The sequence below is a fragment of the Porites lutea genome, chromosome 4 (assembly GCF_958299795.1).
Source record: "Porites lutea chromosome 4, jaPorLute2.1, whole genome shotgun sequence".
Classification (NCBI taxonomy): Eukaryota; Metazoa; Cnidaria; class Anthozoa; order Scleractinia; family Poritidae; genus Porites; species Porites lutea.
This window is the reverse complement of record NC_133204.1, coordinates 1,811,884-1,832,016: the sequence shown is the minus strand read 5'-3', so window position 1 is coordinate 1,832,016 and position 20,133 is coordinate 1,811,884. Positions and strand designations below refer to the sequence as shown.

The 20,133-nt window shown below is 37.3% G+C and overlaps 1 protein-coding gene across 5 annotated transcripts; it reads left to right on the top strand.

Annotated features, from left to right (window-relative positions):
* Window positions 1-77: 77 nt before the first annotated feature.
* Window positions 78-17,339, top strand: LOC140935191 (phosphatidylinositol 4-phosphate 5-kinase type-1 alpha-like). Of its 5 annotated transcripts, none has more exons than XM_073384729.1 (21): window positions 78-325; window positions 527-603; window positions 2,753-2,866; window positions 3,731-3,781; window positions 4,389-4,468; window positions 5,212-5,286; window positions 5,673-5,715; window positions 7,188-7,340; window positions 8,598-8,657; window positions 8,839-8,922; window positions 9,700-9,792; window positions 10,158-10,220; window positions 10,790-11,045; window positions 11,472-11,580; window positions 11,692-11,775; window positions 11,943-11,991; window positions 12,188-12,269; window positions 12,749-12,997; window positions 13,632-13,708; window positions 16,265-16,306; window positions 16,642-17,339. In XM_073384729.1, exons 1-20 carry the CDS (start codon window positions 289-291, stop codon window positions 16,280-16,282), a joined length of 1,854 nt encoding a protein of 617 aa, XP_073240830.1. In that variant the 5' UTR covers window positions 78-288; the 3' UTR covers window positions 16,283-16,306; window positions 16,642-17,339. The 5 variants fall into 5 exon arrangements, with proteins under 5 accessions (XP_073240830.1, XP_073240831.1, XP_073240829.1 ...); XM_073384730.1 differs by having other exon boundaries at window positions 16,639-17,339; XM_073384728.1 differs by lacking the exon at window positions 16,265-16,306.
* Window positions 17,340-20,133: the final 2,794 nt, after the last annotated feature.

Genomic DNA, 20,133 nt, shown 5'->3' with positions numbered 1-20,133 from the left:
TTTTACGACCTTTAACCGAGAAGTTATTGACTTACGAGCGTGGGGAATACCCATAATACTGTGCGGGTAGAAACTTTGGACTTGCTGTTTTGCTTTGAGGTGGAAAGTAGTGTTTTCGCTAAATTATGTTATTTCTCTTTTGATCTTACCTCTTCTTCAAATTGTATGGGAAGAAATTTACCAAAACGTCCCAAAAATTGTTTATAAATTGTATGACATGCATGCTATCGAGCTCGGAAGATAATTTATCTGGAACCTACTACTTCCAATGTGACAAAATTTAGCTACATGGCCGCGACTGGGTTGAGCGTGAATTTAGAACCAGGTATGATCATGCAGAGAATATTATTTATTTATTTAAAATTCATGTTTTTCTTTGGTTCTTATCATGTTTATTTTGGTAACGTGGCGCGGTTATGGGAGAAAAACAAGGGTATTTACGAGTGAATCTTCGTGATTTTTGTTCTGCACGACTGTCTCTCTCATATTGACTTTCTGAGATAAAATATCTTATTTTGTTTTTCAGCAAAAGGGACGAGCTCTTATAAAGTAGCAATGGTTAATGCACCAGCCAAGCCAAAGAGCAAACCTGCACCTTTAGATGTAAGTGAAAATGGTCGATTGCAAATGCGGAAAGTGAGCGTGTGGACTCCAAAATTCCAGGAATATCTTTCCGGGTTCAGGAGTAATCTTATATCGATCAAATCATGTAATATCGCTTCAAACATTAAAGGGTCAGAAATTGCAGTCTGGCGGAATAACATACTGACACAGATTTGTTTGGTGAACAATACCGTGTTAAATGTTTTTGGCTGTACATTTTGTACTAGCTTGTGTGTGCTTGATTTACAAAAATTAAGGTCAGTGTTTTGGTCACTTGAAAGCGAGCAATTCCTAGATGAGTTCAATATAGGTCAATCCTCGCAAAGTATGTTTATGTAATTTTCTTTTTTTTTTAATCTCAGCTGAGGTATTTTTGCTATTTATCACTAATACCCTTGGTGGAAAGTGAAATTTTATTCATTTATTCCTCCTTTCAAATGAAATTGTGCCAAAACTGCAAGATCAAAGTTTGCAACACTTTGAAGTTCTGGAACAAAGTGTAATTAATTTACTGTGGGCAACTTGGCCTATAATATGTCCTGGATTTGTAATAAAACAGGAAATGCCAAAAATAGATTTCGACAGCAAAAAAACTGTATTTCCTTTATTTTGTTGTTGTTGTTTTTAATAGGAACTCCCAATGCAAAAAGGATTTGCAAAAAAACCATTTAAAAACTGTTCTCATGAACAATGGTCTGTCATGTACATTTTGATTGGCAGAAAAATGGGAACGTTGTTCAATGTCTTAATTGAAATTCACCTTTAGGACAGATTTCTCAGTGTTAAAAATTAGTTTTTGGATTTCACAATGTATTGCAAAATTTAAGATCTTAATTTTTAAAATCTAATCCAGATTTCCCAAATTAAAAGCAGCCATGGTGCCTCGACTTGAGAAAGTGAAATTGGTTTTGTGTAGAGGTGTTTGCAAATTGTCACAAATCTTGTGTTATTATTTGTTGGTTCAATTTTGTGCTGATCTTAAATCGTGTAAAATATCAAATCCCATGATAAATTAATCTCCAAGTTGATTTGTAATGCATTTCCCAGAGATGCAAATGTAGCAATTGGTCATCAGACAATGTCCATTTAAAATTTGCTTTATGTCTGACAAATCCTACTACTTATGGTCAGACATGATGAATGGAGAATTCAGAATAATACAAAGGACTGTGATTTTGAAGCAAGACAATTTTGCATGGTAGGATTCATACTAAATTGATGTAGAGTGGGGGGGTTATGGTGATTTTAGTTTTTCCCATGCAATTCTTGGAAGCCGCCCCCCTGTTATTTGGTGGTTTTTTTTCCTGGCTCCCCTTGTTCCATATCCCACAAGTTCTAAGGCAAAATACATGACCCCCATCCTCCACCTCTATCCCTACTTAAAAACCCCAGAGACCAAAACAAGGCATTTTACTCATAAAATTTAACCACAATATGACAACTGTTTAGACTGATAAGCACCGTCCAGCTTCCCCACCAATAGGATTATAAGCTATATAGACTATCTGTAATCTGAGTGCTTGTATCAATCCTAATGAAGCTAAAGAACTATACCTCTTATACAGAGAGGGTACCATACCATCGCGTGTGAGTTTTTCTTTGAGGTATCGATGATACTCTTGCTTGAATGCCTAGCACTGATGCTGCTGCTCACTTTTCTGACTATGTTGAATGGTCTACACCTGAGCTTGAAGTTTACAATAGAACTTGCTGCTGATAATAAGATCCCTTTCACTGTAATTGAGATAATTAAGAATGGAATAGAACTTGAAACCCGTGTTTACAGAAAGCCGATCAACACTGGTCTGCTCTTGCATTTTCAAAGCCATGTAGAAAAACATTACAGAACCCATTTCTTAAAGACCATGTTACATCGGGCTTATGCCCTGTCATCTAGGACAGAAGCCTTTAATGAGGAATGTGCCAAGTTATGCCCTATCTTCTGCCTACTTGATTATCCAATTGGCCTCATAAATTCCACCATTAACATCTTTGTTCAAAATATTACAACTAAGCCAGAAATGAAAACCGAATAGTTTTCTTGCAATTTTTTATAGCTAAATTATTAGTTAAAAGGTATCAATCATTGTGTTATTATTAATTATAATATGCTGTTAATGACACTTGGCTGTTATTGTTTTGTTGTCAGATGCCTCGAACACAGTCCTTTACATCAGCAGATAAGGAGAAGAATCCTTCAACACCACGAGCCAAGATAGGCCATCGTCGAGTCGATGAAACTGGAGAAACAACTTACAAAAAGGTAAGTTAACTTAGGCAGCATATTGTGGTATGAAGCATACAGGGACAAGAAAAAATAAGTTTGAGGCCTGTCCCCCTTTTTTTAGGGTCTTGATGAACAGGCATCCCATTGATGATCCAAATAGACTGCCACTGTTAACATTAATCAGAGTTTTAATCAGTAACACCTGGTACCTTATCATAGGAAATTAACACTTCATGGAATTAACATGGATTTCAAAAATTCATGAGTATTAAAGTTGCGTTAATTTTTGTGAACATTAATTTCCACGCCGTTAATTAATGGAGTGTTAATTTCCTCTACCTTAATTTCCATTATTTCAGTCCAAAATTCTTTATACACTTTTGACATTCTTGATGTGTTCCTAAGGAATAGGAGTATTTTATCAAGGTGGAGATCCACCAGTAACAATGGAACTGTGAAGAACCCTCAAAGTGGTCAAATTTCTTTGGTTGACCCCCTTCATGCGCTCAGGGAAAGTACCACAAAAAAGTTTCCATTTTGGATCATACGTTTATCTCTGTTCCTTTTATCTCAACAAGTTTTGTTTCTTTGTGACTGTTGCATTAAAGGGCATCCCTTCATTATGAAATGTTACCCTTTTTTTTGCATTAATTTCCTTTACTTGAAAGTCACGTGCCATTAATTCACATTGATTTAAGTCATGTTAATTCCAATGCCTTTTGTTTCATGGAGCGTTAATTTCCTATAATAAGGTAAGTTAATTAGAATCTCACTACAGATTTGTCCAATTTCATTTAATACTTAAGTATGATAATGTTTTTAGTGTTTATTACTGGTCAGCATAATATGGTGATATATTGTATTCACAATATTTTTGTTTGTTTGTTTGTTTTATTTTAGACTCCTTCATCAGCTCTTATGTCAGCTATTCAACTAGGGATTGGATATACAGTGAGTTCCTCTGCATGAGCCAAAAATAGCTTTTTAGGTTTACAGACTGTAATTATGAGTACTTGACTGGCACATAAACACATGTGCTGGCTGTAGAGTGTTTCAGAAATTCAAATACGAGTTCATTCTACACCCAAGGTGTACTATCTTTATATTTTTTATTGGTAAATCGTGAACAAGAAGTCTCTAACACTTGTTAGTGAGTGCCCTGTATTGTTAAGAAGAACAGTGGTAGCATCAGAAAAAAAGATAATATGTTTGATGTCTAACCAACAACATAGTTTATTGAAAATGCTATGCGTAACTCAAAGGCAAGGTTATACAATTATAGGTTAATTCATAAAATCAATGGTTGCTGTGGGAGCCAAAACCAGTTATGAAAAGGCACACATTATAGGTACTATGCTTTTGGTCAACAGTTATGCATTGCATACAGATATTTCCAGCCAAACAAATTTGCAGACCTGTTGCTATTGAATTGGTGATTTTGTCACCCTATAAACATCCCCAGCCCTAGGTAGTTTTTATTAGGTTTAATTTTAGTCAGGTAAATGGAAAGGGATTTTATGCACTGTGAAAAACTTTTCTTTGTTGTTTTATATTGAAGGTTGGAAGGTTATCAGCCAAACCTGACCGTGATGTTTTGATGCAGGATTTTGCTGAAGTTGAAACTGTCTCATTTCCAAGGTGATTGTGTATTTTGTAGTCTTGTTTTTCAAGTACAATGTAACTGTTTATACTGTAGCTGTGATTTATGTAGCAATCAACTCTTCTTAACCCATACACCCTTGAACTGCGCGGTAACCGTCCAATGTATGCGGATCCATGAGCACTTCTTCCACTTGTGATGTCATCAGTTTTAGCATTCAAGGACAATTTTTTCAGCTAACTTGTGCAGGGTGAAGAGATCTTTCAAACCATACTAGAACGAGCACAATTTAGTCACAAAGCCTAATGAAATTAAGGCAAAACCTTGTAACCTTGACCCAAAAATTTCCATGAAAATCTTATTCCACTACCCATGTCCTACCTTTCCTTTCATCTTATCCTAAGATCCTTAAAGTTTTCCCCAAAACTTTTACTGTCACCAAAATGTCCAGTAAAAGAAAAAATAAGAGGCAAGAAAAGCAAAAGAAGAGGAGAGGAGAGAAAGCAAAAAGAAGAAGTTAAGACTGTACAAAATTTTGCTTTCTGCACGTACCCGAACTTTGGAAGCTAATATTTTGCATTGGGATCAAAAGGCCACCAAGTGTACGACCTGTAAACGACTTTGTGGTAAGTTTTAGCTCTTTATAGCTAGGCAGTGGCCAGAAAACGGCTCGACTAGCTTTACATTTAAAACACCTTTTTTGGCGAAATTTTCAGGGGGGTGAATAGCTGTATCTGATCCTCACAGTGTATATACACATTTTTGAACTTTTCTTTTACAGTGAGGGAACAAGAGAAACACCATCTCATCGCTTTAGTGATTTCAAGTTTAAAACGTACTCCCCAGTTGCATTTAGGTGAGTCTCATGTCCTCTTAAATCACTTGCCATGTGCTTACACAATAATTATTTATTGATGTCATATTTAGGTAAAATATTATATGGTATATATTCTTCTATCAGACTAGTCAGATTTAGTGTAATATGATATTGTGTATAAGAAAATATTATTATTTACTTTCATTTGTTGATGGTGTTTTTTATGGGGGTAGAATGTACAGTGTAACTTGCTAGTTGTTGTATATATTGACATGTAGTAACACATAACTTTCTTCCGGGCTTGTTGCAGAGTTGATGATAACAACATTAATGTTGATTTTTGTTTTTACTTACATGTCAGGACAGTGTTACGACTATACACTGTATTTTTGCAATTTTTGTTTACTTCTTTGTGTACTTTATAGGTATTTTCGTGATTTATTTGGAATGAATCCTGCAGAATTTATGGTACGTACAAGCAAGCACCTTAAAACACATTTTAGTATGCAGTTTAAAAATACATGTGTCTCGTCCAGTTTTTCTTGAGTAGTAAATAGTTAATGACTGTTTAACTATTGTTGGAAGCAAAATGAAAAGCACAGGCCAACCATTAGGGGCACCAACAGCTGTCCCAACACTGCTTGAGGTACATCTACACTGTACATGTACTAGATGATGTTTAGAACTATTGTCTGCAGTTATTAATTTTATAAGGAAGTCTACAGTTATTTTGTAACTGTAATGTTTATTGTTGCAGTACGCGGTCAAAACATCGCAATCAATATCTAAGTGACAATTGTGAAACAAACAATAGACAAAACACTTAACCTTTATAATTATTTTGGTTCAAAATGAAATTTACCTGAAAATGGTACATTGTAGATTAGTTTGATCCTCAGTTTTCTAATCGAGAGTGATCAATTAGATCAATAATTAAAGTTATTGTCTCTTAACAAAGAAAATTAAGAATCAAACTATAAAATACACTTTAATTCTTGAAACCACTTTTAACCTGAATTTTATTTTGAACTTAAGATAGTTACTTGTAGTTTGTAAATACTTGTTAATATATAGTGGTGACGTGACTTAATTTCTGCGGAAACCTATTAAATTAATACCGTCAACTCTCTCTATTAAGTCAGACACCTTTTGGACTGGCATTATGTGTCTGTCTTAAAGAGAGTCAACTAAAAGGAGTAAACGAAGGCAGAGACCAATCATAGGTGTCCAGGTTATAAAAGTGTCCAGGGTTTGCAAATTTTATTGATGAGTGGAGTCACTGTGACTTCTGCTTCACAAATTTTGGAGTCATTTTGGAATATTTGGCGTCAAGTATCACAACGAAAAAAGCCATTTTCAGACTTTCCAGCACGTGGTCATGGCGTGTATACACTATCGTGAGGGATACACAAAGTAGCTGTGGCGGTCCGCTGACCTGGAAAGCTAAAATCCATGATGGCGGTCATCGAGTAAACTTTGATCGTAATTTACCCTCTTCCTGTTTTGTCGTGCAGTATAATTCTTTAATTTTGATGATTTAATTAAGGTTTACAACATTTACAATTAACGTAAATTGTATTTGTTGCGAAAAAGATAAGGACAAAACTGTGTTTGTTACCGAAAATTTCTGGAGTTGAAGTGGCTCCCTGTTTGTTACCGAAAATTTCTGGAGTCGAAGTGACTCCCTCCGTAACCTCAGTGGAGTCATCTGAACAATTTTGGCGTAAAATACGCCAAATTTGGCATATTTGCGAACCCTGAAAGTGTCTGATCTGCAGAGAGAGTTAGCCTGTTCAGACCCTATATTTTCTCTTCAAAGTCCATCAAGCATGCATGACATAATATAAACCGCAGGGGATTTATTGAGCGCCAGCGCAAGGGGATTATTAGTGGTGGGGGAAGAAGATGATTGTTCAGTATTTTCCATTCTGTCTTTCCAGATGGCTCTCTGTAATGAATCACTTGTAGAACTTGCCAACTCTGGAGCAAGTGGCTCATTATTTTATGTAACAAATGATGATGAGTTTATCGTAAAAACTGTACAACACAAGGAAGCAGAATTTCTTCAGAAGCTTCTTCCAGGATATTATTTAGTAAGTGTTGTCCATTTTATTATCTTAATTCTTCAAAGCCTTTCTGATGTGTATAAATTATTTAGACATGCCATGTATTAGACATGTACTGTGTTTAGCAAGTCTATACTTATTTGCATCTAGTCCCTTGTGGTCAGGGACAGGGAAGGGGTAGGGAATGGGGGGTAATACTGTAAGTGTATGTATGTGCTGCCAAAGGGGGTTCTAATTTTAGGAATTCCATCTAGAATGGGATGTCAGTATGCATTACTTTTCCTAGAACAGGGTTTGATACCAGTATTTTATTTCAAACCCACTAAAGCATTAGAGCAAGAGGGCCACTGTACATCACTAAGAATTAGCCTATTTCTAGAATGGGGTATTATTTGGAGTGCACTTTAATTCTGAAACATGGTCCAACTTTGGAGACCTGGGTGAAACATACGAACCCAAAACTTACCCGTGTACCACCCTGTAGCTTTGTGGAGTTAAAACAAGGGGACATTCCAGCTGATAAAATATCTATAGACTGCAAGGAAATTCATAACTAGGTGGAATATTATCATCCAGTGATTTAAGTTCTGAATAGGACTGCGAGTTGTAGCAAGTGACTGGCATTTTGGCAACCTTTGTGGTAGCCATGAGCCTCTGTATGGATATTTCAGAGCGGAACTGAAGTCACAACCATCACTATTGATGAAGCGATGATCTTAGAGATTAAAGCGACTATCGCATTGCTATTTGAATCAAGTTTGACAATGTTAACTGTACAATGATGGCAAAGAAACCAGTCAAAAAGTGTGCTGCATGTTCAGAGTTTTTGTTTTGCTTATTTTATAGTTGTGCTGAGCTTGGTAGTAGCATTACCATGTAAGAAAATGTTTGATATGTAACAATTTGCGTGCAAAACAGACAATTTGATGAGAAACATGCAGCAAAATGGATGTTGGCAGTCACCCATGCAGAGGCCCACTCATCTTCAGATACTGCACTGTGATTACAGCACAGGTTGTGGAAACGTCAGTAACTGTCAATGACAGTCCTATTCAGGACTGTACTAACCTGGATGAACATATTCCCCCTGTAATGACTCCTGGGTTCAAACCATTCACTGTTTTACCGAGGAATTTTGTCATCTGAAAAAAATATATGTTGTGCTGTTTTCAACCTTTTTCATTTTACTTGTGGTTGTGCCATAGTTTGTCTCATGTGACAGAATCAGGTGTGAATTTGTTGCAAAAGTTTTTAAGTTTATAATTTACTATTTTCTTTTTGCAGAATTTAAACCAAAACAAAAGAACACTGTTACCAAAGTTCTTTGGCTTGTACTGTTATCAGGTAATGGATTTTTTTAATTTGATAATTGTTTACATGCAAAAACATTCATGTTATTGTAGAGGTACATGTAAACCCCTTTAGTGCCATTATAGATCTTCTCAACTTAAACATGTTCAACTTGAATTTTGATGTATAGTGTAAAAATGATGATAAGATTTGTTTTCTTTTTCTTTTTCAACAGTGTGGAGGGAAGAACATAAGATTAGTGATAATGAATAATCTTCTACCAACAGATTACAAAATTCATTTCAAATATGATCTGAAGGTACTTGATTTTTCAATATTGTACTCTTTTGTACTTGTCTTGTGATTACACTAGATAAGAAATCCCACTAGGATAACCTTCCCATCTTTGACAAGTTCTCTGTGGCTGTGTGCAAATGGGACTAGATAAGTTGTGGAAACTTACTTAAAACTCTTTCAAACATTATCGGTCTTTTTATCTGCCTGGGTCAGTGACATTTTTGAGTCAATGATCTCAATCATGTCACATTAAAAGCAGAAACCCAACAAATCCATTACAAGAATAATTTGTATGTTCTAATTTTTACCATGGTACTGTACTTGTGTTAATGATTTGAGTTGTTGTGGTTCAGGCTTTTTAGGGGAACTTGTTGTATTATTTCCCAGTGCCATTACATTTACATTAGTCATTTTATTCATATTATGTCCGTTTTTGTAACAGTATATGTACAATGGAAGTCAGTCTGGATCTGCTCCTTGTTAACTTATCTTGAACAGAATAAATTGGTTTCTGGAGTATCAAAAATTAATGCATAATGGCAATGTTACTAATGGTGCACTAATTGATCGTATTCTGGAATAAGAATAGACAAAAGTTTTGTTAAAAATCCTTTGTGCGATAATCTTTGGACCCTCTAAATGCTACAAACAGTGCAATATTTAATTTTAATCAGATTTGCAATGCAACGAACACAAAATAATGATTTCTAGGGTTTATGCCATTTATTTGTGATAGTGTTCCGGAATACAGTCAATTGAACATGCCCTAAATTGTCAAATAAACTTTCTTTGTTAACAGGGTTCCACGTACAAAAGAAAAGCATCCAAGGCTGAACGTGCCAAGGAAACACCTACACTAAAAGACTTGGATTTCTTAAATGATCACCCAGAGGTACATGTACATGTAACTGTAACATGCAGGCATTTGTAATATTTCAATAGGGAGCCTTCATTTCTAAGCTTGAAAAAACCTGCCTTGCGTAGAAGTAATATTCTTCTTTTATGCAAAATTTATTTGTTGTAGAAAAGCTGTTGAAGGTGATGAAAATCTTGTTGATGACAATGTTAATGTTGGGTCTCAGTGGTAAATAATATTATACATGACATTGTATTCAAACGTTATCTTATTAATTTTAACCTCTCTGAGGCATATAAGTTTTTTACCTCAAGAGTAACAATATTTTAGTGTTCACTCAAGTCTTTTTACCTAGGAGAGGTAAAGAAAACAAACTGTTACCTTGTTATCTTTCTTTTTAGGGACTTTTCCTTGAACCTGACACATATAATGCTGTATTGAAGACAATACAAAGAGATTGCAGGGTATTTTAAGTGCATTTTTGCTTACGTATTCCTATCTGTGTCCACTTCACTGTAGTTTTAGTAAGAACTGGTACATCTACTTTTATTGTTATCAAACTACAGTTCTTCCTTTTCCTCCCCGCCCCCCCCCCCCCCTCCCCAGAGAAAAAAAAAATAAGAATCAGGTCTTTAAATCTTCAAAAGGTGGACAATGTCATCCACTAGATCTCTATTATTGGTTTCCTGTAATACTTATTTGATGGATATCCAGGGGATAGCGCTATCTAACGTTTGAACAATTGAGACCAACTGTATTGTATTGCGGTCTGATTAATGCTTAAGAATGTTTTACATGTATATGCATTCGGCTTATGTTGGCTTTGTTAAGAATTGTTTTTGTTGTCTAAGAGGAATAGGCCATAACAGTACAATCAAAACTTCTGCTGAATGGATACCTCGTCATATTGGCCACTTTTACCACATTTACCTCGTTTCCCAAGTGGGCGTTGTAAAGACGTTGTATCATGTCTGCCTTTTCTATTCCCAAACTTTCAAGAAATTTGCCTGGGTCTGTTGCTTGTGTTTTCCAGGTACTGCAAAGTTTTAAAATCATGGATTATAGCCTTCTTTTGGCAATTCACAAAATAGATGAGCCCGGACGCCCACGAGTTAAACGGTCAATGAGTGAACCATCAACTGATATGCCAATGAAGCCTGACTCTCCATCAGGTCTCTTATCCCCCGGCCCTGATGATACACCATCCAATGGACAGCAGCAGCAGCAGCAGCAGCAGCAGCAGCAGCAGCAGCAGCAGCAGCAGCAGGAAACTACAGCAAGTAGTCCAGGTTAGATTCATTCTGCACACAACTCTGGAATTCTGCGCAGACCTGCACAGTATGGTGATGAGTACAAAAGTGACTCATTTCCTGTGACAGTTCCCACTTTTTAGAAACAAGAAAGGAGCTGGATCTGAAATGCATCCTGCATATTTCTGGGATTGTTACTGGGGACGTGCCTGTCAGCAAGGCAGCGTGGCTGAGTGGTTAGAGCGCTGGACTTACAATTCGAAGGCCCCGAGTTCAACTCCCGCTCTGACCACTAGCTGGATTTGTTCATGGTAGTCCCGAGTTCAAATCCTCGCCCACGCTTTTCATTAGCTTCGATTTGTTTTATTGTTGAGTCACTCAGACAAGCGTCTCTTCAGTCACAAGTTAACAATTTTAATTAACTAATCAATATATTATTTGTTTATCTATTTATTTATTATGTAGAGGGTGTTCGACGACCGCTGGCACGTGCGAGGAGTTTGAAAGGAAGAGAAGGCTTTAGTTCAGCTTGGGAAGCGATCACTGTAGAAGACGACGAAACAGAGGAGAGGCCGTAAGTAAAGACGATCGAGCTTAATTTATTACCTAAAATATATAACCCTCTGAAATAAAAGCCCACAGTACAGTAAACATTGATGTCTCGAGTCTCGATGTTTTTTTTCAGGGTTGGAGGTATTCCTGCTCGGAACGCAAAAGGCGAAAAACTTCTTTTGTTTCTCGGAATTATAGATGTATTACAAAGTTACAGGTAAGAAGAGTGTTCGTTAGTATTCGTAAGTTGCAGCTAATATTGTAGTAGTATAGGGTGCGCTGAATTCTCCTTAGCTATATGACTTAATTGCTGTAATGCTGGATAAATCGGAGCGCCCACACTACTTGACTTGACTTGACTTGACTTGTTAATTTCGTTAACAGAATAGTAAAGAAACTAGAACATGGTTGGAAATCTCTGGTCCATGACGGGGTAAGAAATTTGAATTTTAGTCGAGTCTAATTTGTATGTCCTTATTTTGTTAATTATGGGGGGGCGTGGGGGGGGAGGGGATCAAACTGAATGTGTTATGGGGGATTCGAAAATAGTTAGTAGCTACTGGCCACATTAGTGAAATCGCTCTATTTGCATCGTTATTTAATCGTAATCTTTTTTTTCCTTTTTGCAGGACACAGTTTCCGTCCACAGACCGTCCTTTTACTGCACTAGATTCCAAGACTTTATGTCTTCCGTGTTCAAGAAACTGCCAGGTTTGCATTTCTCCCAGAACTTGAAACTTTTCATTTAGGGTCCTATAAAGCACATGAAACCCCTCTTATATTCTACCTACCCATAGAAAACTCCTGTAATCTCAGAATTGTGTTGGAAAAATGTTGCAAAAGTTTTAGTTGAAGTTTAGAGACTGTTTATTGTTTTCCTTGGAAATTAATCAACCAGCTGCAAACGTTTATAAATAGCGGTAAAATATTCGAGCTCTGGCTTCTAGAATTGTATCAGTATAAGATTTTTAGAAACTGCTGACTAACTCCCTCCCCCGAACCTAGTTGAAGTTGGTGTTAACGTTTGGTTGGGAAGCGGGGGAGGGGTAAGTGGGTATACCAAAAGTTTAAAAAGACACTGACCATTGCCCACTCCACAGAACAATATGTAACCAACGATAGTTGCCAACACCAATAACACCACAAAGAAAGTCCCGTTCTTTTTTGATTACTGATCCTCTTGTTTTCAGCCAAAGCTTCCCCTCGGAAGCGAAACGTCGGCGCAACTGCGTTGAACCGTGTTCGATCCATGACTGAGCAAGACCGCGCTCAACGGGAAAGAACGCTTACTAGTGACAGTGTGACATCCGACAAGGGGAAAGCACGATCGTTCACAGAAGCCGACAAAAACCATGAAAAAACAGCTTTCAAGAGACCTTCACAGGACAAACGGAGGCCTTCTGAAGATACCAACCTCGAGAAAAAAGTGGTTGTTGTTGGTAAGTGTAACGGAGCTTCATGCACACCATTGTATTGAAATTTTTTGTGTTAACATAAACCCCTTTATAAAATCCCCCCAAAAAGCAAGCCAAGCAAAGCAAAGAAGTAGTTTCCTGCAGTAAAAATTTCATAGAGATTCCTTTTTTTGCCTCGCGATCTCAAAATTGGATTATGGCGTTTTTATCATTTTGTGCCATCGTAACGTGTATATAACTTTGTTGGACATTCCATGTAAGGTTCAGACATCAACATCGTCAACAACTGACAACAACTACAACAGCAATATTTTGGCGCTCTAATACACAATTTGCAATCGTCTTAAAGATTACTATTCCTTGTCTATAGTATTTGAAGCAAGGTTATACGGGCAATTGCATGTTGCTATTTGTTTTTTACTAATCCTTGACCCATTATCGTAAAAATCAGGTTTCTGTTCTTTAAAGATTTTAACTGAACCAGGCCTACACACGATCCGGCACTCCTCACTGGTTGCAGTCGTAATGGTTTTTACCTTTATTAAATTCTTACCCATGTAATCAGTTTGTTTTCGTGGGTGAATATGTCTCATCATATAATCACTGTATTATCTAAATTTATAGTCAATAAAACTTTTTACTATTATTCTTCAATCAGATCCAAAAGATACTTCTGTGGCAGCGGGGGAATCGAATTCGTCTGAATCGTCACCTCAAACAGTCAAACAGGAGACTGTAAGTAATATTCCTCAAACAAACGATCACGTGACCGATACCGCTGAACAGCCAGCACCGACGGCGCCTAGTGAAAATCACGAACTTTCAAATGAAGCGACCCAAGATACAACAGGGGAAGATAAAACAGAGGATGTGAATTCGGAAATTTTATCCACAGGAAAAATTTCTGTTGACATTGTAGTGAACGATGATACATCGAATCTTAAAAATGATGAATTATGAGGTTGTCCTACAACTTAGCTTTCCCCTTAAAAAAGAGAAAAAATGCTCATTTAATTCACTGGAATTCTGTTTAAATGGATATAATTACAAATATGGCAACGATGTATATTTTTGAAGATCAGAATACTAGTTAGTATATTTTACCATAGAGCTAGAAATAAATGATGTGCTATGTAATGGGGAAAAAAGTAATAAACACGAGGCCTGACAGTAGAATTGTACATTTTTGTTAAATGGTCAGGTTTTTCGGTGAGGTAGCCTGTAGTGGTAATTAATGCAGAAGCAAGAGATAAAATTAAGGATGCTGGGTGCTCTATACAAAGTTATGGCAGATTATTGTGCTGTGGATATTTGACCTGACTATTACACAGACATACTACAGGACTGCGTTTCACAGACTTAAAAGCTGTGAACAACATTATCCAGGTCCTGGTTGTTCAAACGTTGGATAGCGCTATCCACCGGATAAATCACTATCCAGCGGATAAGTCTTAGGGAAACCAATTGCGTTATCCACTAGATAGAATTTTATCCGGTGGATAGAGCTATCCAACGTTTGAGCAACCGCGGCCAGGAAGCTAAAGAAGGTGACAGAAAAATACAACAATCACTATTTTTCATGCCTGCCTGTGACCTTCCCTCCAAAAGTCTCGCGGTAGCTTTGATTAATGGACAACTCTGGAAGTAGGTGTAACACTATCTGAATTCAATGTGGACATTAAAAATTAAAAAACGTGATGAGGTTTTTGATGAGGTGGAAATTTCATCTGGGAGTTGAGTTAGTTTAAACTAGCTACCAGGGCTACACAAAATCAAACCACTGAAGGTTTGATTTTGTGGCCTCCCTTCAATCAACAATGTCAGTTCCGATAGTTTTGACTCTAAGAGGTTACCTGGAGACATCAGAGGCATTCGACAATAGCGTGTTAAACAAACCTGAATAAAACAGAAGACAGCTTTGATAGTGAGAATGTGAAAAGTTTAGTGATGTAACATTAGAGTGAAGAATGATCACTCTCATCTACAACCACCGTTCAAAAATGAATTATTCCATGTACTTCACATCGATGTAACATTAACTGAGTAACATTAACTGAGGTGTTAATGTAAGCTATAGGTAAGAGGAAAAAAAACCTTTAACATTCAGTGCGTACACTTTTACAACTTAAAGCGTCTTTTTTTGGCACATATATTTTTTTCATTAACTTTGCTGATGACACAAATACAGAGATGTAGTAGGTGATAGGGACTGGGATACTGTAACAGTTGTAACCAATTATAGAAGGCTTAAAGTAGCTGAACGTAACCACTAAACGTAAAATACAGTAAATTAGAAAAACTTGAGAAGTGCTAATACATCGTCTGCTTTGGCTGTTAAAAGGCTACGTTTTAATAACAAAGTAATTTGCAACTTGTTATGAATTTACAGGTTTCACTAGAACACAAAATCCGTCTGCTTAAAATCTCCGTGACTTTCAGTTAAGAAAGCGTATATGTAGTGATCTTAAAAGTGCACTGTCGAAACTGATAAACATTACAGATGAATTTTAAAATGCGCCTGGTGCCTGGAACAAGCTGGCTGGTCAGCATTTTTTAGATAATTTATAAACTTAAATTTGTTCCGTATAATGTAAACACTTATTTTTTTATAAGCACCAATGAAATGCCAGGTGAGATTTCGCTCGAAAATATATCTTTACACGTAATAATAATAGTTATCTTCACACGTTAAAAGGTCACTGTTGCTATGGATACATGATAAATCGCGCTTTCGCGGCAATTAAAGTAGGGAAATGATCTTGTGTTTCATTGGTGTTTATTTCACAAAAGAACATTACTTACATCACATTAAGTTTATATCACTCTTCTGTCGAAGGTGCCCAGGATCATACTAAAAACATACAAGGAGTTATATTCTGCACAATAAGAAAAAACGCCAAACCATTCAGCGAATTAAAATGAACTTACCCCTAAGGGAACTGAGTGTAGATGTTGTGGTTCAATTTTTTCCTTGGTTTAAATTTTATCTTCCATTGTTGTGGTGTATGATAATGTATGATAATGAGTTTAAAACAAAGGGAAAGAGAATTTAAACCAAGGATAAAACTGAACCACAATATAAACGTTGTGCGCCTCAGATTTGGTTCTTTGGTTGTTTTTGTTTGTTTGTTTGTTTTGTTTTGTTTTGCAAGTAAGTGGGTTGAGTTTTATCACCATGGTTTGACCAAGATTATGAGCCCCTTATTTGCTTTAATATCGAAGCCTTTTCTGGACTCGCAAAGTCTACTAGGCACCCTTATACATGTCTTTAACCAGTTTTGCTTTGTTTAGAATAACCAAGACCCGTAAATGTCTTGCATGTTCCTTCCAAAGGTTTGTGCTGTCGTCATGTTTCTGTTTTTATTTTGATATTTTATTTTGTTTATTGTCCAATTTGTCGTCATTTATGTTTGTTGTTGTCGTTACATTGTCGTTCCACACCTGTGTATTGTTCAACTGTCAATATTTGCTAGTATTACTGACAATAACCGAGCTATACGACTTATAACTTCCTCGATATAAATTACGATCTGCGAAGTGAAAAGGGCAAGCTCTTTCCCTGGCCTGTCTTAATACAGCTAATCAATATTCAATCACAAAACTGAAGACTTCAGTGATCTCTTGTAACATAACAGAAAAAATGTTGATATGGAACCTTTTCTTAGCAGGAGCAGACCTCTCACAATCCTCTCCGTCGCCAAGTTAGTTTCCAGCTTCCCGAAGAAGAGGCAGACAAAAAGATGAATTAATAATAATAAAACAATGGCTGGTCCAACATGCTTTCCTGGCAGCAATTTCGAATAGTTTGTCTCGTGATTGCTATTATTATTATTAATAGAAATTTGTGCTGTGCAGTTTCTGTGAAAATATTCAACTGCGCCTTACATAAGAAATTGATTAAAGATGGAAAATAAAACCTAAATTTCATTGCTAAAATTCCTAATTAAAAGCCTTACTAAATAAGAAAGTTTTAAGTCTATTTTTAAACAGATTTAAATTGGAAATAGACCGCATCGTAGATGGAAAAAGGTTCCAAAGTCTCGGGGCGGCACAACTAAGGCCCTGTTTACAAGGAGGGAGGGTAACCCTAGTGCTAGGGTTACCCTAGCAAGAGAGTTACTCTAGCACTCGCATATTTCTTCTTTTTTCACACCACGTGTTTACAAGGCTAGGGTAACCCTACCTGAGGGCTAGGGTTACTCTAGCAAGAGGGTTTCCCTACCAGTCTTGTAAACGCTCTGCTAAGGATAACTCGCCTACCCGGGTCAGCTTTCCGCCGTCATGCGTGACTTTGAACGGTATTATCCAATTTCTGAGTTTAACTATAAACATCTGAAAAATAAAAAGTTATGTTCTGTCTACGATGATAATAACTTCCCTTTTTTTTCTTGAATTTCACGTGTTTTCCATAGAGAACTTCAAGATTATTTTCAAATCTTGGACCGTTACAAAGAATGTCACACATGAGGAAACACGTCAGTAAAGTTGGTAAAGTTGACCCGGATGATAGGGTAAACCTACCTGTGAAATTTGCTCGTAAATCAGAGCTAAATTTAACCCGCATGCTAGAGTAACCCTAGCACAAGGGTAACCCTCTCTCCTTTTAAACAGGCCCTAAACGACCTATCACCTAAGGTGATCTTAGTTCTGCCTTTTGTTGATGCTATAACCCGCGATGTATTGTATGTTTTAGTCTGCAGGCTAACTGCATTCAACATATCGTCCAACCTCGTCCCCAGGGCTTCTCCCGGTTTTTTAGGGAAAAGCCCTGGGGACGAGGTTGCGTTGGTTGAGGTTACCCATTCGTTGTAAGTTGAGAGGATGTAACGAGTAGTTCGACTGAAGATATAAAGCGGTTTCTTCGCGTTACTCGTAGGGCTAGTTTGGTGAACGTTTTCTTGCGTTAACTTCCTGCTCTATGCTACAACCTTGGGATATGTGGATCTATAACCAAGGTTTAACACTGCTCTATTCGCCCTGAAACCTGTCAACAATATAATGCTTCCCCTCGCTCTGTCATTTCACTGTCTCAGATGTGAACCACGGAGACTGCACTGCAATGAACCACTGCAATGAGCTGAGCAGTGTTAGTCTTTGTTCACACTATTCCGGATAGCTCTTATGTCGACAAGAAAACCATGCCAGGTGGGGCTTCTGTTCACATATAAGAACGTGATTTCGGAGCGATTTCTGTAACGAAGAGAGTCTGCGTGCGCGGCGCCGCGCCGATCGTGAAATTGGATCGTCACATATCGGAGAGGTTTCTTCGTATTTGCGTGAACAGGTATTCACACCTTGACGGAATAAAATGAGCAGGAGCGAGGACTAGAACACACTGAGAGGGAAGTGAATATTCAGAAATGAGTGAGGATTGGGAAATAGTGCACCAGACCCTCTCGGCCAACCTCTCCGGTGACGATGTTCGATTTGTGTGGAGAACTTGTTCCAGTTCTATGCAGTTGCCGTCATACTGTGCGGTACCGGAAAGGTTTTTTTCGTCTGTGCATAAAGCTCTTCGGTTTTTAAATTCACAAGGAAAAGCATTGTACCAAGTGTTTGTCAAAAAAGATGAACAGCGGTTAACAATCCAATCAACGGACACATCATGTAGTTTGCTGTTACAAAAGTCGACTTGTTACAAGCGTTTGTATTACAACAATTCACTTTACACCACTGACCATGACGAACGCACTCTTCTCCATTACAAAAGTCAAGTTCACCGCAACCCTTTTGATAATGATGAATTTCCGATCCATTATGACTACTCACTCTGTGAGTGGTGTAGCAGACTGTACTAAAGGGTGGACAGGAATAAATTTGTTCGTTTTCAGCACTGCAGTCTTCCCAGGACTTTTCCGAGTAGCAAATGTGACAATATAAAGCTGCACCTATTAAAAAAATAATGGTGAAACTCAAGTCATTGTCTTGTTCCGTACATTTTACCATATGAACTTGGGCTTCTGGATGCAATTCGTTGTCGGAAGAAACCTATTACAGTAAAACCCCAAAATTTAAGAACCTTTCAGGCTAAAAGTTTCATTTTAAGCACCCTCCTTCACATAAGAACCATTTCAGGCAGAAATTTCAAAGTAGGTTCTTAATTTCCAAAGTACAATAACATGTATATAACTTAGCACTATTTTGTATGATTTATGTGCACTCTACTATATTCCATGAACTAGTGAAAATTTAATATAAAAGGCCACGCCCACCAATACAAGTCCTTTTTTTCTTACCAAACATTAAGAACCCAATCTTTTTTTCTTACCAAAAATTAAGAACCTAGATAGCCTGACTGATAGCCTGACATGTTAAGTACCATTCATATAAGAACCTCCCACAATCATTACGCAAGAGATCGAGCCGAGATTTTTTACAAAACTAACAATGACAGCCTCAAAAAACCGTTCTTGAAATGTTCCTAAGGGAACTCTCTATCGACTCTCGACTGATACTCAAAAATGGAAAGACTGGGGAAAAGCCCTGGGCCTGGCCCTGAGCCCTGGGGACGAGGTTGGGTAGAGGAAGGAACCTCTGTTACTTCAAATATTGGCATTCTACCATTTTCCAACTTAAAAACATGAAAAAAATCGATTTTTTATTACCTGTAATGCATCATGACATATCCGAAATAGCGACCGATATGTAAACCGACCCTGTTCGCTACTCTAGGAAATACCATAATAATCTTTTTGCCCCCCCCCCCCCCCCCAAAGAAAAATTGTATCAGTTTCTCTTGGGACATAGGATCGTCTCAAGAGAAGCTGAAAACAATGGTTATGCAAACTTTTCCTGGGAAAAAACGATAATTACCGTAAATGATCGATTAAACGCCGCTCTCGAATAAGCGCCGCGGCGGCGCTTGATATAAAGAGATATCAAAACCATTTCGCTTGGGAAATAAGTCTCGACCAACTCGTAAGTTCTAAAAATTCTAACGTAGGGAATCTCTTGAAACTCGGTTTATATTGCTTACATGACGTCACTAAAATTCAAACTAAAAAACTATCGATCCTACCGAGATTTTACTTTCACGATGCATGTTTCTGTTGGTTTCCGTCCGCCATGTTGGAGGTCATCCAGGTGAGCACCAGCATGGCGTCTCCATACAAATCTCTGTAAGTTTGGGTAAAACATTTCTTCGGATATCTTGTATACGA

What these genes read in the sequence shown, in the direction of transcription:
- LOC140935191 (XM_073384726.1), top strand. Translation starts at nt 289, where the DNA reads ATGGCCGCGACTGGGTTGAGCGTGAATTTAGAACCAG. An exon ending in AACTAGGGATTGGATATACA is followed by an intron (nt 3,782 to 4,388) that starts GTGAGTTCCTCT and finishes TTTATATTGAAG; the next exon opens with GTTGGAAGGTTATCAGCCAA. An exon ending in TCTTAAATGATCACCCAGAG is followed by an intron (nt 9,793 to 10,157) that starts GTACATGTACAT and finishes CTTTCTTTTTAG; the next exon opens with GGACTTTTCCTTGAACCTGA.